Source organism: Aureobasidium namibiae (assembly GCF_000721765.1).
Source record: "Aureobasidium namibiae CBS 147.97 unplaced genomic scaffold scaffold_27, whole genome shotgun sequence".
NCBI classification, from domain to species: Eukaryota; Fungi; Ascomycota; class Dothideomycetes; order Dothideales; family Saccotheciaceae; genus Aureobasidium; species Aureobasidium namibiae.
In genome coordinates this window covers 62,702-77,207 of record NW_013581182.1, presented here as the reverse complement: position 1 = coordinate 77,207, position 14,506 = coordinate 62,702, and the positions used below count along the sequence as shown (strand labels likewise).

At 49.0% G+C, this 14,506-nt stretch overlaps 6 protein-coding genes across 6 annotated transcripts; 2 read left to right on the top strand and 4 right to left on the bottom strand.

Moving 5' to 3' along the window:
* Nucleotides 1-324: 324 nt before the first annotated feature.
* Nucleotides 325-2,465, top strand: M436DRAFT_58098 (glycyl-tRNA synthetase; the record flags this gene model as incomplete). Its single annotated transcript, XM_013567261.1, has 4 exons — nt 325-590; nt 649-671; nt 723-1,201; nt 1,251-2,465. 4 exons carry the CDS (start codon nt 325-327, stop codon nt 2,463-2,465), a joined length of 1,983 nt encoding a protein of 660 aa, XP_013422715.1.
* A 778-nt stretch (nt 2,466-3,243) lies between these two features.
* M436DRAFT_30378 (sterol desaturase) lies at nt 3,244-3,957 on the top strand (the record flags this gene model as incomplete). The annotated part of the gene is made up of 1 exon (XM_013567247.1): nt 3,244-3,957. A coding segment is annotated over one exon (714 nt), but the record flags the coding sequence as incomplete, so codon positions are not given.
* Nucleotides 3,958-5,334: 1,377 nt separating this feature from the next.
* On the bottom strand, nt 5,335-6,615 carry M436DRAFT_68020 (uncharacterized protein; the record flags this gene model as incomplete). Its single annotated transcript, XM_013567300.1, has 1 exon — nt 5,335-6,615. One exon carries the CDS (start codon nt 6,613-6,615, stop codon nt 5,335-5,337), a length of 1,281 nt encoding a protein of 426 aa, XP_013422754.1.
* Nucleotides 6,616-7,432: 817 nt separating this feature from the next.
* Nucleotides 7,433-8,476, bottom strand: M436DRAFT_86278 (uncharacterized protein; the record flags this gene model as incomplete). Its single annotated transcript, XM_013567314.1, has 1 exon — nt 7,433-8,476. One exon carries the CDS (start codon nt 8,474-8,476, stop codon nt 7,433-7,435), a length of 1,044 nt encoding a protein of 347 aa, XP_013422768.1.
* A 1,077-nt stretch (nt 8,477-9,553) lies between these two features.
* On the bottom strand, nt 9,554-10,531 carry M436DRAFT_68018 (uncharacterized protein; the record flags this gene model as incomplete). Its single annotated transcript, XM_013567299.1, has 1 exon — nt 9,554-10,531. The coding sequence occupies one exon, from the start codon at nt 10,529-10,531 to the stop codon at nt 9,554-9,556; it is 978 nt and encodes a 325-aa protein (XP_013422753.1).
* Nucleotides 10,532-12,155: 1,624 nt separating this feature from the next.
* On the bottom strand, nt 12,156-14,252 carry M436DRAFT_58144 (uncharacterized protein; the record flags this gene model as incomplete). The annotated part of the gene is made up of 3 exons (XM_013567269.1): nt 12,156-12,582; nt 12,667-14,048; nt 14,118-14,252. The coding sequence occupies 3 exons, from the start codon at nt 14,250-14,252 to the stop codon at nt 12,156-12,158; spliced, it is 1,944 nt and encodes a 647-aa protein (XP_013422723.1).
* Nucleotides 14,253-14,506: the final 254 nt, after the last annotated feature.

The window sequence follows — 14,506 nt, the reverse complement described above, 5'->3', positions numbered from 1 at the left end:
CTTATTCTGCACTTCTATCAGTGACCTCTGCGGCATGAGATGTGCGTTGTATAGCAAAGCTCGGGCCATCTACACATTTTCGCGGTGACCTCGATTCGATGATGGAGCGTTTGAGCATATCATAACTCGTTGAGTCACCCACGCCGCCTCTCTCTCTGCGGCTACTCGTATCGTTCCTCATCTGAACAGATTTATATGTTCAAGTACCTGTGCCAGGTCACCAATAGGCAATTTCCCCTTCCGCAAAGGCACACCAAGTCCTTTTCATCAACCCCGTCCACTTGCCGTGCGGTTGTCAACACTCGCACGAGAAATACACCAACAATGTCCACCGACTACGTTACTCAAAAAGGCCAGGCCTTTGACAGAGCTGCTTTTGAGTCTCTGTTGCGCCGCAAGGTTTTCCTGTGGCAGAGTTTCGAGCCTTATGGTTCCGTCAAGGGTCTTTTCGATTATGGACCTCCGCTCGAGCAGCTCGAGAGTCAAGTTATCCAAATCTGGCGTGATCACTTCATTCGCTCTGAGAAGATGATGGCTCTCAAGTGTTCGATGCTTACTCCTTATGAAGTTCTGAAGACTTCTGGTCACGTGTGAGTGGTTTATCTTCAATGAATTGTTATAAGAATACAATGGACTGACCATGAACAGTGATCGTTTCGCCGACTACATGTGTACGAATTGTGTTCACGATGTGCTTTTCTGATGATACTAACTCATCTCAGGCAAGGACCCCAAGACTGGTGAAATTCTCCGCTCAGACCACTTGATCGGTGATGTGCTCGAGTCCCGTCTCAAGTCCGACAAGGAAGCTCGTGGCGAGAAGGTCGAAGAGAAGGAAGAAGACCCTAAGAAGAAGAAGAAGGCATCAAAGGCCGCCAAGGGTGCCGTCAAGCTCGACGATGCCGTCCGCCAGGAGTACGAGCACGTTCTTGCCATGCTCGACGACTACACTGGCGAGGGTATGGGTGAGCTGATCAAAAAGTACGACATCCGCAACCCTTCTTCCGGCAACGAGGTTGAGCCCCCTGTTTCGGTCAACCTGATGTTCCAGACCCAGATTGGTGCTTCTTCCAACTCTCCTGCATTCCTCAGACCCGAGACTGCTCAGGGTCAGTTCCTGTCTTTCCAGAAGTTGCTCGAGTATAGCGATGGTCAGCTTCCTTTCGCCTCTGCTTCTATCGGTTACTCATTCAGAAACGAGGTATGCACAGCATGACTACCATAGACAGAATCATGCTGACACATCAAAGCTTTCACCCCGCGCTGGTCTCCTCCGTGTCAGAGAGTTCTTGATGGCCGAGATCGAGCACTTTGTCGACCCCGAGGGCGGCAAGGCTCACCCTAAGTTCCACACTGTCGCTGATATCAAGCTTCCTCTTCTTGACCGCGACACCCAGACTTCTGGCAGCACCAAGCCCACTTTGGTCGCTATCGGTGAGGCCGTCAAGACCAAGCTGGTCGACAACGAGACTCTCGGTTACTTCCTTGTCCGCATTTATCAATTCATGCAGAAGATCGGTATCGACATGAGCAAGCTCCGTTTCCGTCAACACATGGCCAACGAGATGGCTCACTACGCTTCCGACTGCTGGGACTGTGAGTTGCTCAACAGCTACGGCTGGACCGAGTGCGTTGGCTGTGCCGACCGTTCCGCTTACGATTTGTCCGTTCACGAGAAGGCTACCGGTACTATCCTCCGTGCCCGTGAGCAGCTTAAGAACCCCGAGACCATCGAGGAGTGGGTCCCTGTCATCGACAAGAAGAAGGCCGGCCCCAAGTTCAAGAAGGATGCCAAGGCCATCGAGAACGCTCTCGAGGCTCTCTCGCAGGAGATGAAGGAGAAGCTCCAAATCACCATGGAGTCCGAGGGCAAGGCTGAGGTCCCCGTCGAGGAGATCGCTGCCGGCAAGGTCGAGATTGACACCTCCATTGTCAAGTTCGAGAAGCAAAAGAAGACCATTACTTTCCGCGAGTTTGTGCCCAACGTCATCGAGCCCTCATTCGGTATCGGTCGTATCCTCTACTCCCTCATGGAGCACAGCTACTGGACTCGCGAGAACGACGAAGCCCGCTCTGTTCTCTCCTTCTCACCAGTCGTTGCACCCATCAAGGTCCTCGTTTGCCCTCTCCAAAAGGACCCCAAGTTTGCTCCTCTCATCGCCAAGCTCGAGGAGGCTCTCGACAACAAGTCCATCTCATTCAAGATTGACCAGACTGGTGTCAGTATCGGCAAGCGTTACTCGCGTAACGATGAGCTCGGTATTCCTTTCGGCATCACCATTGATTACGAGGCTCTTGACGATGGCAGCCTTACTCTCAGAGACCGTGACTCAACCAAGCAGGTTCGCGCTAGCCAGGCTGAGATTATCAAGGCTGTTAGCCGTATGGTGAAGGGTAAGGAGACTTGGGCCGATGTTGTCGTTCGTCTGCCGGCCTACGAAGGTCAGAAGGAGGCTACTGAGTAAACCCCTCTAGCGAGCTCAGAGGAATCCTTCGAGCTGTCTGATCGCAATACGCGATAGCTTCGAGTATCCAGACGCTGCCAGTGATAAAATCAAGCAGTGAATTCCTCGAAAACAGGTTGGCGTATTGGTCACGGCTGGGAGAAAAGTTTAAAGCATGTATGGCGGGATCTAGATAGATCACAAAAGCACACAAATTCAGATCTTCAATCAGTAAGTAAGTCGCCGCTCGCTTTTGTATTTCTCTCATGCATCGCGTTATCGCTCCAGGGTCATCCCTCGCTCCTTGGCATGTTCACTATATCCATGAACCCTGCAGGATGACATTTCTCTCCTCAACAATCGTCCTCTCCGTTACGAACATTTCGCCATTTTGCAATCATGCAAAGACACCAATGCAGCTTACCTTGTTCCTGCATACCGATTTTCCCAATTCTGACACATGGTCCGTGGATTCCTCAGTTACACGTCACATTGACGAATAAGCGTTTGTTAGTGCTATATCAGCTTCCCAGGTTCGATGAACCAACCAACTCTTTCCCTAATCATCTCAATGCGCAGACTACAACTTCTCATCCGCCTCGTCATTCCTTGCGAGTTGATTCTGTGAGATTCAGGTCAAAACTTTCTTGTCACTCTCCGATCTCGATGCGATACGATATCTGATTAGATGTTCGTATCCTGGAGCTGTGGACTCAAAACTCGGAAGGACACCTCTACAGCAGACCAAAATTCCTTCTGTATTAGAACATAGTCATCAGACTCGACCATGGCCACTCTCATCCAATCCCTCTGGACCTCAATTCTTTCCTCGACCTCAACCACCAAGATTGAGCTCTACGGTATCTTCACAATTCAACTCTTCGCTTTCTGGCTCCCATCCCTGCTACTTCTCTCCATTGATCGTTTCGTCCCTCCATTCTCATCACGCCATAGGATACAATCGAAAGCGCCACCAACGCCAGCGCAGACATGGCATTGCATAGACGTCGTACTATTGAATCAACTTCTCATGGCCGCCACGAAAATATCTGAGCTATGGATTCTGCAAAGCTCAGGACGAGGCTCACTCTATCGCTTCGACGACAAAATCCCCTGCCTTTTCGAGGTGACCAGAGATGTGGTGACATGTATCCTCATCTGCGAAGTCCTCTTCTACTACTCTCACCGCTTCCTCCACCTCCCCGTCTGCTACAAAACCATCCATAACCAACATCATCAGTTCAAAGCTCCCATTGCATTGGCTGCTCAATATGCTCATCCGCTCGAATACCTGATCAGCACGATCTTACCTCTTTGGCTGCCTCCACAACTCTTGCACTGCCATTTGCTTACCACTTGGACTTTTTGGACATTGGCAACGCTGGAAACGGTGATTGCGCATAGTGGATATGGTGTTTTTGGACAGCTGGCGAGAAGTCATGATAAGCATCATGAGAAATCGAGAGGCAATTTTGGTACGCTGGGATTTTTGGACTGGGTGCATGGGACGGGGGTGTGATGTTCTCATGCTGCATTGATGAAGAGAAGAGATGGGACGGTGTTGCAGCTGCGAGCAGATTCAAGAGTAATATACAAAGCAGCATTCAGTCCACGCTTTTGTGATCATGTCTTTGATCAACTGATGCTGTATACAACACGATTTTGTGATTGTTTTGCCAGACCTTCCAACCCAACAGCCTGCCAGAATGCAAGTCTGACTGTGAGGTCATTCACTGCACTGACTCCGCACAGAAAGCAAAGTCATACATGACTGTTTGGGAGATATCGCGTGAGGCCAATGCTGTTACTAGCAGTCAAGTCTCTTCTACCAAGACTGAGGCTGGCAACAATCTCTTTAACCCCGATTCATCTGCAACGGGGATGAGAGGAGGTAGCGATATTAGATCGACCACATTGTGCTGCACGGGATTTGGCCAACTTGAGTCTCTTTGGCGTGAATCACAGAGGCCGAGCATGTCGAGGTGGGCTTATCTTTCAATTGGCATGGTTGCAGAAGATGTAAAGACTGCGAAGAAGTTCTGCGAGATGAAGATGCAGAACTGAAAAGAGGAGAGGAAGAGGTATCAAGAGACGATGAATGGTTTTGGCATGGATTGCATGTACTCTGCGCAACTTTCAGAAGCCAGAGTCAAGGAAAAGGCATGCAAGGAGAGAGCAGTCAAGGTAAGAGGACTGGGCTCGATGTTGCACTTTTCCTTCTTGGAGAAGATGTCGGATCTGTCGATGAAGCAGAATTTACCAAATAATGTTGTTGCAATGTTGTTACACTATTGTTACGAAAGGGACGGGGCTTGACTACCCAGGTTTATCAGTTCCTGGGAGCGATCCCAGTGTATCCAGGCGTCTGAATCAGGCGTGCGGTGACTCTGGTATTTGTCGAATGTGCACGCATCCAGTGGTAGTGTGTGGTAGAAAGGGAGTTCAAATATGATCCAGTGAGTCTCAAGATTTGTTTAGTGGCACGGCACGGAAAGGTGATGACTGCGCAAACAATATCCTATCCATTCCTCGGAGTAGCAATCATTCCTACTCTCACTGTTTTCTTGTCCATCGACAAGAACGGTAGGCTGAAGCAAGGAACGGGTGCGTGGATCGCAATTGTCTGGTGTATTTGAGACAAAGCATCGGGTATTGCCAGAAGAGCTGCAGAATAACTGTACAACGGAGTTTGTAACTATAACAGACACCCTGCCTAAGCAGCACGTCCGCGATTGGAAACGTTCAGTGTACAGACATTTCATTCCACTCCTTCTGCTACTTCTCCTTCTTCTTCTAGCAACAACACACCACCTCGATTTATGCCATCGTTGTCAAGATATGTAGTCGTATCTGATCCCCTTCGAGACTTACAGGAGTAGGTCGACGACTTCTACATCAGGATGCACCTGAGACCACAGCAGCTCGGTAAGGGTGGTGCAGCTTGAGGTGGAGGGTGGATTGAGGTTGTTCCATCGGGATCGTCTTGGTTGTCTTTTCCATTGTCGATGATCACACACGCAGTTTCGTGATGGTTGGAAGTCGGTAAAGACAAGTTATCGAGTTCGACTTCGTCATCGTCGACAACCGAGATGTGGGCACTAGCACCACGATCATTGTCGTTGGGTTGATGAGGAAATAGTAAGGAGGCTAGGTCGCATCCCCAGACAGGATGATGCAGAGGTGGAAGAGTAATTGCCAACTCAATCGCCTCACGCTCACCATCGGGTGCTTTCCAGAACTTTGTAACCTGATCGACGGCTCTGAGGTGTTGGAACTGAAGCAAGATTATGTCTCTGTCTATCATGTCTTCGAGCCTCCGAATCAGTTCCAATTCATGGCGCATCGAATATTGACTACGCAGCTTCTCAATAAGATCTCCGACAGCCTCCCTCAAGATTTCGAGCTCTTTTTCAATGGCGGCGACTGAAGTGTCGTGATCGTCGACCTGGATGCGAGCCTGTACTGCTTTGAACGAGATAGTGTGTGGATCGGACATTCCTGGGTCCAGGTATTCGAGACATTTCAGAAATGCGGAAGAAGGATCTCCGTAGTTGATTTCGATGGACAGTCTGTTGGAAGGAATATTGCTATCCTCATGGTATTGTCTTTGGAGTCTGAGGGGGGCTTTGAGGAAGTCTCTGTCAGGGTATTGACGGCGCTCTATTGTCCCGAATCCGCGCCTGAAGTATAAGCCAGGCCACTGGTAGCTGAAGCATACGCCATTGATACGTGACATTAGCTTCTTGCTTGATGTTTCGATTCCAGCATGGGGACCAGCGATATTGAAGCGGTGGCTGATCAGTCGGAGAACCTTCTCAGGTTCACATAGCTCAAGTGGGTATGTGGCGCTGTTCGAGTGTCTCGGAGGGGACGCCCGCCTTTGACTTGAAAAGCACGTTCTCAATTCTGCTTCTCTTACGAAGACTTCAAGGTACTCAGCACAGTACTGTTTGTTTAGGGTGACCCAGGGAGAGGTGATAAGATGTGCTCTCGCTGCACCAGTATCAAGGCTCTGGCTTTGGGACTCATCCTGAATGATGCAGATTTTGTTGTCATGCGGCTTCAGGTGAGATTTGATAGTGTTTCGGACCATATACGAGAATATCATGCTGCGGATCTCAGACGGAAGCCTGCCGAAAGGCTCAAAAGTAGGAGGTGTGTTTGCAGACATGTTGTCAGAGGATGAAGACAAGACTTTGGTTTGCGTGATTTCTGGTCGAGAGCGCCGCTCTTATATATGCTTTGCTACCTTCCCGTTTGTGAGCACTAAACAGCCAACACTGCAAAGTGAAAGTGTAGCCAAGATCAAACACGAGGATCTAGCTAGCAATAACCGTTTTGATCTAGATCTATGATATCAAAGAGACAGGTGAGACAAAGACGACCCTGCAGATGGAAAGCAAACACCAAGCAGCAGAATCAGAGACGTGTTGCAGATGCTTCAAACGAAGAACTTGAATGTTCCTTAGATCAACAAAAATAGTTTACTGCCTTTGTCAAAATACACAAAGGTCTCATGGGTGCAAGTGCAGCCAGAAGAGCGTCTTGTGATTCATCTCTTTGGTCAGTACTCACTTTTACAGATCTTTGTGCATTTCGATACTATAGTTGTCATGTTCCATTTTCAGAAGGAGACATCCAACCATTTGACCCTACTTTCTTTGGTTCTCTGAAGAGGTCTGAGTACAGTACCAAAGTGCTTGAGTTCCATGGTGCAACTGCAGAGAATCGTGTTACTGTACTTGGGGCCAGAAATTATCGCATCAAGTCTTCTTTCTGTGGGTCATGAACAGTGAGTTGGAAATTCAAGTGTGACCAGCTTTGTATCTTTCTCACTGCTTTTGATCGTCCACCTATCCTAGTGACAGTGGTAATTGTGGTAAGATGAGTTGGAGCAGAACAACAGAGCAAAATCTGAGGAAGGCCGACCTGTGAGACACCCTGAAAAGCTGATGCCCAAGATAAACCACAACGAGGCCGTCAGACTATCAATCCTCGTGCTCTGCACTCCACGCCTCCGCAATCTTGAACATATCATCCAACTCATACCAACCATCCTGTGCTTTCCAGAACTTGATGACATCGTCAATGATTCTCAAATGGAGTCGTCTGACGGCTGTGATGTCACGCTCAATACTTGCCCTCAACGCTCCAACGCTGTCCCAGAAAGGATTCAGTCTTGAATATCGAACTCTGGCCTCTTGAAGCTTGTCTCTCAGCGGGCCTCTCAGCACACGAATCTCTTCATCCAGAGCAGCGACCGAGGCATCATAGTCTGCTACCCAAATCTTGGGCCGTACTGAGCGCAGAGACTCGGCAAAGTCCCTGTTGTAGACTCTGTCGTGTATAGATGTGAACTCTGCGAAACTTGGGGATGGGCTGCCATAGGATATGTGAAGATACATCTTGCTGGGTGGGATGTTGTACTTTTCGTGGAGTCGTCTCAATTGTTTCAGAGGTCTTGCCATGCATGGCTCGATGGATTGGAAACGCACCGGATCACTACTTCGAAACACTGTGTTGTGGTAGACATAGATTCCTGACACGTAGTTGGATAGTTTTGCGAATGGCTTGTTCAGGTCTTCTTGGGCAGTCGCGATCCTCAGGCGGCGATCGATGGTCCGAAGGCAAGTATCAAGCGTGTGCATCCGCTTCGATCGTCTCTCTGCGTTCCTTGCCCACCTGAACTGCTCAACCTTTCCGTATGCTTGTGCTCGCTTTGTATCCTGTCTGCGCATCTGATGTACGACCCAGTGTTCAAAGTCCTCACCGAAGTGTACTTGCTTGAGAAACTCTCTCAAATACTCTGCGCAATACTTTTTGTTGAGCTTGATCCAAGGCGACTCGCTGAGATGAATCCCGATCTGCCAGATGGTGGGAGCATAAGGAAAGTGCCACGTGCCATTTCGCTCTTGGAACTTCTGGAACCTTTGTCGTGCTAGTCGTACCATATGTCCGAATATCTTACCGCGGATCTCGGAAGGGAGCTGGTCCATGAACCTGAATGTGGAGAGAGGTGTGTTTTCGCTCATCTTGGTGACTGACGAAGTTGAAGATGAGAAGCACAACTTCCCGAAAGCTGGCGAGGGTCCGGCTTTATACTTTACTGCAAACATGAGTCACCAACTCCAAGTGAATCACCACTTTCTCACCGAGATCGGCTCTGCGGTATCCTCACCAGCATCGCCTTTACCTTACCTTTCAGCAGCGCCTTACAGCAAACTCTAGAAAGCGTAACGCACGATACAAAGACACCTTCACGATAGTGAGACAAGAACATCAAGAAAGTAGCGATTTCCAAGACAAAGACCTGACTTTAGACGTCACCTCTTCTTCAACCGAAGCGAACAACCACTTAGATCTACAAAGTCATGGCAAACAGCACATTCAGTCCAGCTCTAACAAAGTGCTGAATATTAGAAACTCCCCTAATCCTCCGCAAAGATCATCGAAGGGTTACATGTTTTGCAAGACAAACGAAGGGATTGCATTTCTTTCTTTGCTTATCAGTAACGATTATGTCTCACGATTTCGAGCATAAGACTTCACTGATCCTGATTTGCACAAATGTCCTCACAATTACTACTAGATCCTTGAAGAAAATTCAAGAAAGCTTCTCCTCATGACTAAGAATCTAATCCAAGCAATTCTATACAATTCCATTGCTATATGGTCATCATGCACTTTGATCCGCGAGAACGGCGTCACTTCGTTTTCATACCTTAGAATCTCTCGTCAGTAATCGATTACGAGTTGAAGTCCTGATATCACTAAAGCGGGCTTGAGCACTTTCAAAATTCACAGACATCTTGATGACCGTGACCGTCAGCCATGGAGGCACCTTATAAGGACGCTTCCCTATAGCCATCAATCTGCTTCAAACGACTTTATGCATCTTCGTGGCTGCACTATGGTTGTACTCTCTGGTACATGAGAGAAAGTAGCTATATCTTTCTACGATATCCATTCCCTCATCTTGAACCACCTCCCGAAGCTTCTGTATAAAAGTTCTATCTCTATGTGGGTTACTTGGCCGAGAAAAAGACTTTCGCATGGTACTGTTGAGCGCTTTGATGTCTTGCTCGAGTAGCGTAGCAGAAACAGTGCCCTCAAGGAGTCATAGATTGTGCTTTCCACAACCGGGTGATTGTTTCGCTAGTCATCACATGAGACTCTCTGATCTTTACCATCTCTTCCTCAATCCTCGTCTCCAGCGTAGACATATCACCGAGTCGTGGGTCGGGCAATGGGAAGCGGTGGAGAGTCTCCTTCAACCTCTCTACGAGTTTCCTTCTCGTCGTGCGAAGTCCTTCATCGATGGAAGCCACCGATGCATCGTGATCAGCCACATATATCCTAGCTTGAACGGGACGTAAAGAGTCGTAGTTATCAATGGGTTCCTGTTGTCGGTAGAGGAATCCTGCAAAAGCCGTGCCAAGCTTGTCGTACTTGATGCGAACGTAGAGCTTGTGGGCTGGGATGTTGTGTTTCTCATGAAGTCTCCTCATCTGTTCGAGAGGTGTTGTGATGATGCGCTCAACAAACCAGAGATCTTCTTGTGCCATATTGTAACCCGCGTCGAGGATTACGCCGTCGAGCGAAAAGAGCGAAAGACTCAATCCTCTCATGTAGTTGCCAATGCCGTCGGTGGGATCTTTGGGATCAAAATGAGTATCGCAGACTCTAAGGCGGGCTTCGATTATTTTCAAGCAATGGTTGATTTCGCTGATTGCGCCGCGTTTTGGTGCTTGTAAATCCCACATCTCGTTTGATATATCCGCCCTCAACTCGACTTGCTTGAGGAAAGTTCGCAGGTACTCGGCACAATACTGTTTGTTGCGTGTGATCCAAGGTGAGGTAGCGAGGTGGCATCTGACTTGGTGGGTATTGAGGACAAGGTCGTGCTCCCGACTCTGATGTCGAATCATGTACTCGAAGACCATACTTCGAACTTCAGGCGGGAGTTGGCCGAGGCGCTCAAAGGTAGGTGGACGTGTGATCTTGCTCATGTTCATGGTCAATAAAGTCCGAGAAGAATGGAGTTGGCCGAGGCGCTCAGAGGTGGAAGGACTTGTGATTTTGCTCATTTTGGTGGTCGATAAAGTCCGAGAAGAACGACCTGGATTCCATAGTTCTGGAAAGGACCTTCCTTTATCTCGTTGCTTCCCTCCTGAAACGTCAACACCCTCTCACTCATACCATCACCGATGGTTTCACCGATACACACTCTCACCAAAGTCGCCAGGAAGGCTTCTATCATGATCCTCTATCAGGCTCCAGAAGTTGACGAACATTCACCAACACCAACACCTCATATTGACAAAAGATGTCAAACAGCAAGACGAAAACTATCCGGATTATCATCCATCGCGATGAATAGCGGATCAATGCGATTCTGAGTCAGGACCGACTTTAAAATTCCAAAGTTGTGAGACTTCAAGACAACGACCCAGGCCCAAATAGCGACAACAAACAGAAACTCAAACGAACGATGACAAGGCACTGCATATCAAAGCTCTTCCAAGCGCTGTGATAATCCCGCTGAAGAAGCGTAACAGAAGCAGTAGTTGCAAGGGGCTATAAATGCCTATCGGCGGGGGCATCTATTCGATGAAAGCACCAGAACATACGTCGATACTCCAGACCAGCCGCGAAGTCCGCATCCAGGCAATTCCTGTCTACTATGGGCTCTCAAAGTAGGCGTCTCATTAAGTCCAAGCATATCATCAGGTCCATCGGGTCCGTCAGAGCCATCAGATCAGCTGCCATCCCTCGCGACCTCGAGTACGAAAGTTTTCTCACTATGAGATGCACGAACATCTTCACAACCACGACTATTGCCATTGAGACACCTTCCAATAACCTCTCTTGACAGACACTCATCCCCCTGAACAACTTTTAGCATCTTCGCAGCTACAACATGATGCTCTCAAGCTCGTCAGGGAGAGACGACTCTGCTGTCTCCTCGCCAAACCATCTCTCCCGATAGCAGATATCAGATTCTCACACCATGACAATGCACAATCGCTCCAAGAGATACAACTACAGTCGGATGACATACTCCACCATAACATTTCCCGTGCAAAATGGCCCCTCGGTATACTCAACTCTATGCATATTCACAGTCACATTACTGCACCTGGAGATCTGCGAGAGAAGGATGACTTGACTATGTCTCCTCGCGGATACTACTCTGTCTCTTCGAGACATATGCTGTGTCTCTCCACCTCCATTCACCACACTTCTTCCTATAAGAGGGTACATATCTAGCTCACCTTTTGCTACGGTACACATAGAAATGCTGTTGTGATGGTGCCTGCAACCTGATCACAGCATGAGGCGAACGACCATGTAAGCTGTGAGAACGCTCCACAAGCCCTGTCAGATAAAAGGGCTCCTTGTCTTCAATCACATCTCCTTCTAATCTGATCTCCACAAGCATTACTGAAGCTAGGGCGTCTTATGCAGCAATACGATTCTCCCGCAGCAACAATGCTTCAAGGCCCAAGATGGGGATGTATATCCAGTTCGACCTCGCATTGCTCTACAGGAATCGTCAGTTTCCACCAAATCATCGCATTTGCAAGTTTCAACGACGTCCAGTCTCACAGGTATCCGCAATCATTGATTCAGGACAGGACACATTACAAACCCTCCTGACTATACACCTCTCACACATTTCCCATTTCCCTCAGCAGGAATACCTTTTCTCTACAACTCCCTGATAACCTCTCCAGCAACCCTCCCCACGAACCCAGCCCAAGAACTAAACACAACACCCTTGAGGATAGTCTCACCCTCTTCAACAGTCCAATGTCCAGCTTCCAGCAACTTTTTCTTCCAACCCTCTTGTTCCTTTGCATTTAATTCGTGCCAATGCTTTGCATGTTCATCTTGTTGCTTATACTCTTCTTTATCTCCCATGTGCACAGCTAAACTCTTACCCTCGCCTTGATCGCGGATGATGACCGCTTTGTTTTCTGCGTCGGAAGAGCCACCGGGGAGTGCAAAGTGCATGTCCAACAGATCCGCAATCTTGACGCCTGGAGAGGCAACAGCAGAAGACGCAGCAGAGGCCACAGAAGGGACAACAGACGAGATCGAAGATACAGCCTCAGAGGCAGAAGAAGATGCAGAGCTAGCAGCATGAACAATAGGTTCCCACCCTCCTCGTCCAAGACTGTCAGCAATATTCGCCGGATGAGCGAATGTGCGTTGCCACGATGCCGGCAAGGGGATAAAGTCGGCGAGAATAGGCGCGTAGATGTCGGTTGAGTACATTGATTGCAGCAGGACTGCGAAAACCAGAACGGCAAAACCAATGAGAATACCGTAGGTTGTGCGTTGGCGGAATTCGTCAGAAGGGTGCAGGAGCACGTAGCGGGATTGGCGGTCGGAGGGTGTAGAGGGAAGCAGGGCGAAGGTGTCGACGACAACGGTATTGCCCATACTGGTACTGCAGAGTTTTATGTATTGGGGTCCTGGGTGGGCTGGATTCTTGGTGGGTAGAGCATTGCCTTTTTTATCTTGCTCGGGAGGAGGAGCACGGACAGGGCTGTGGAAAGGCGAGAAGCGGAGGCAAGTCATCTGAAGCGGATGCACATCGCGGAGAGTGGTGAAGCGCTTGAATTTGCCAAAAGTGTGGGTGTTGGCGTTGTAGTCGAGAGTGTAGACAGGAATGGAGATGTCGTGGCTGGCGATTGCGATGACGACTTGCTTGTTTCCCGCCTTGTCTGAGTCGAGACTGCAGACGTCAAGACCAACGGCTTGTTTGACGTGGCCAGGAAGAACCTTTTGCTTGACCTTCAACGCCGGACCAGATGGGTAGAAATGAATGATGCTCAACTCAGCACCAGTACGGTTAGGCAAATTGCTCAAGAGCAACACATCCTCATTACCCAGCCATCTGATAGCACGATACTTAGGACGAATCGGCTTGCTAGGATCCTCAGACTTAGGGATTGTGTAAACCTTCCGCGGGTTGGCAGGAGAAAACGAAGCCTTCTTGGTGTCGAAATTGTACATGACCGTCTGCTCATAGACATCATAATCGGTTGCCCAGGTAATGGAGAAAGTGTTGGTCTCCAACTCTGTAATGTCCAAATCGGCAGCTTCGGCATTATCGCGCATGGGGATGCGAGCGATGATTTCAGCATCGGTGGTGGGTGTCCTTGTAGCATCAAAGACGACAATCTCAGATCGCTTGGCTAGTCCAGTCGCAACAGCACCAATACGCTTGTTGGGCGAGTCGCGCTTATAGGTGGGTGACAGTCGTAGCACACGCTGATATGTCTCTGGTTTGGGACCCGTTGCGGGTTGGAACAGAGATGCCTTTCCAACGAACGAGATGTTGGCATCTTGAGCTTCAGCGTCTTGCTTCTCATCCGAGGCCTGCTTCTTTTTGGGGTACTTGATGTCGAAAGTGCGTAGGTGTTCATTCTTGCCAGCCTTTTGATCTGCTTCTGACGAATTGATGCCAGCTAGTGTGACAAGACCGTCCTTAGAGGCCAGTGTGGCCAGCGATGTAATCGAGTCTTCTTCGCTCGAGAGCTCGATCTCGGCGGTCGTGTCCAGAGTTGCGCGTTTGCTCGTGTCCAGTAGCGTCTGTCACATATCAGCATCTGTCATGCGACTGCTCAGGCTTCACACGTAGCTTACAATCTTGTTTGCGACACCACTGCGACCTTGACCACCACCGCCGCCTACCACGAGGAAGCCACGGTTATAGGGATCGAACTCGGCTGCATACACGGGATATGACAGCGTCGTCTTGGTGAATGATACTGGTCCTTGACTTTGGAGCACCATCTTGTTGTAGGAATATGCAGGTGTGAGGGAGAGGTATAGCAAGAGGTGATACAGTATTGTTGCTTGCTGTTTCACATGAATCCCATTGACCGATGACGCCCGTTGATCTGCCAAGGCCTCCACACCGCTTTCCAGCCCGCTTTCGTGTATCGAGTCCCTCCTTGAAACATCGTCAACCACAAGCACAAGACTGGTCATATACTCAGATCAAATCAAGTAGAAAGAGGAGAAAAAAAGTATTCATGTCGTAAAAA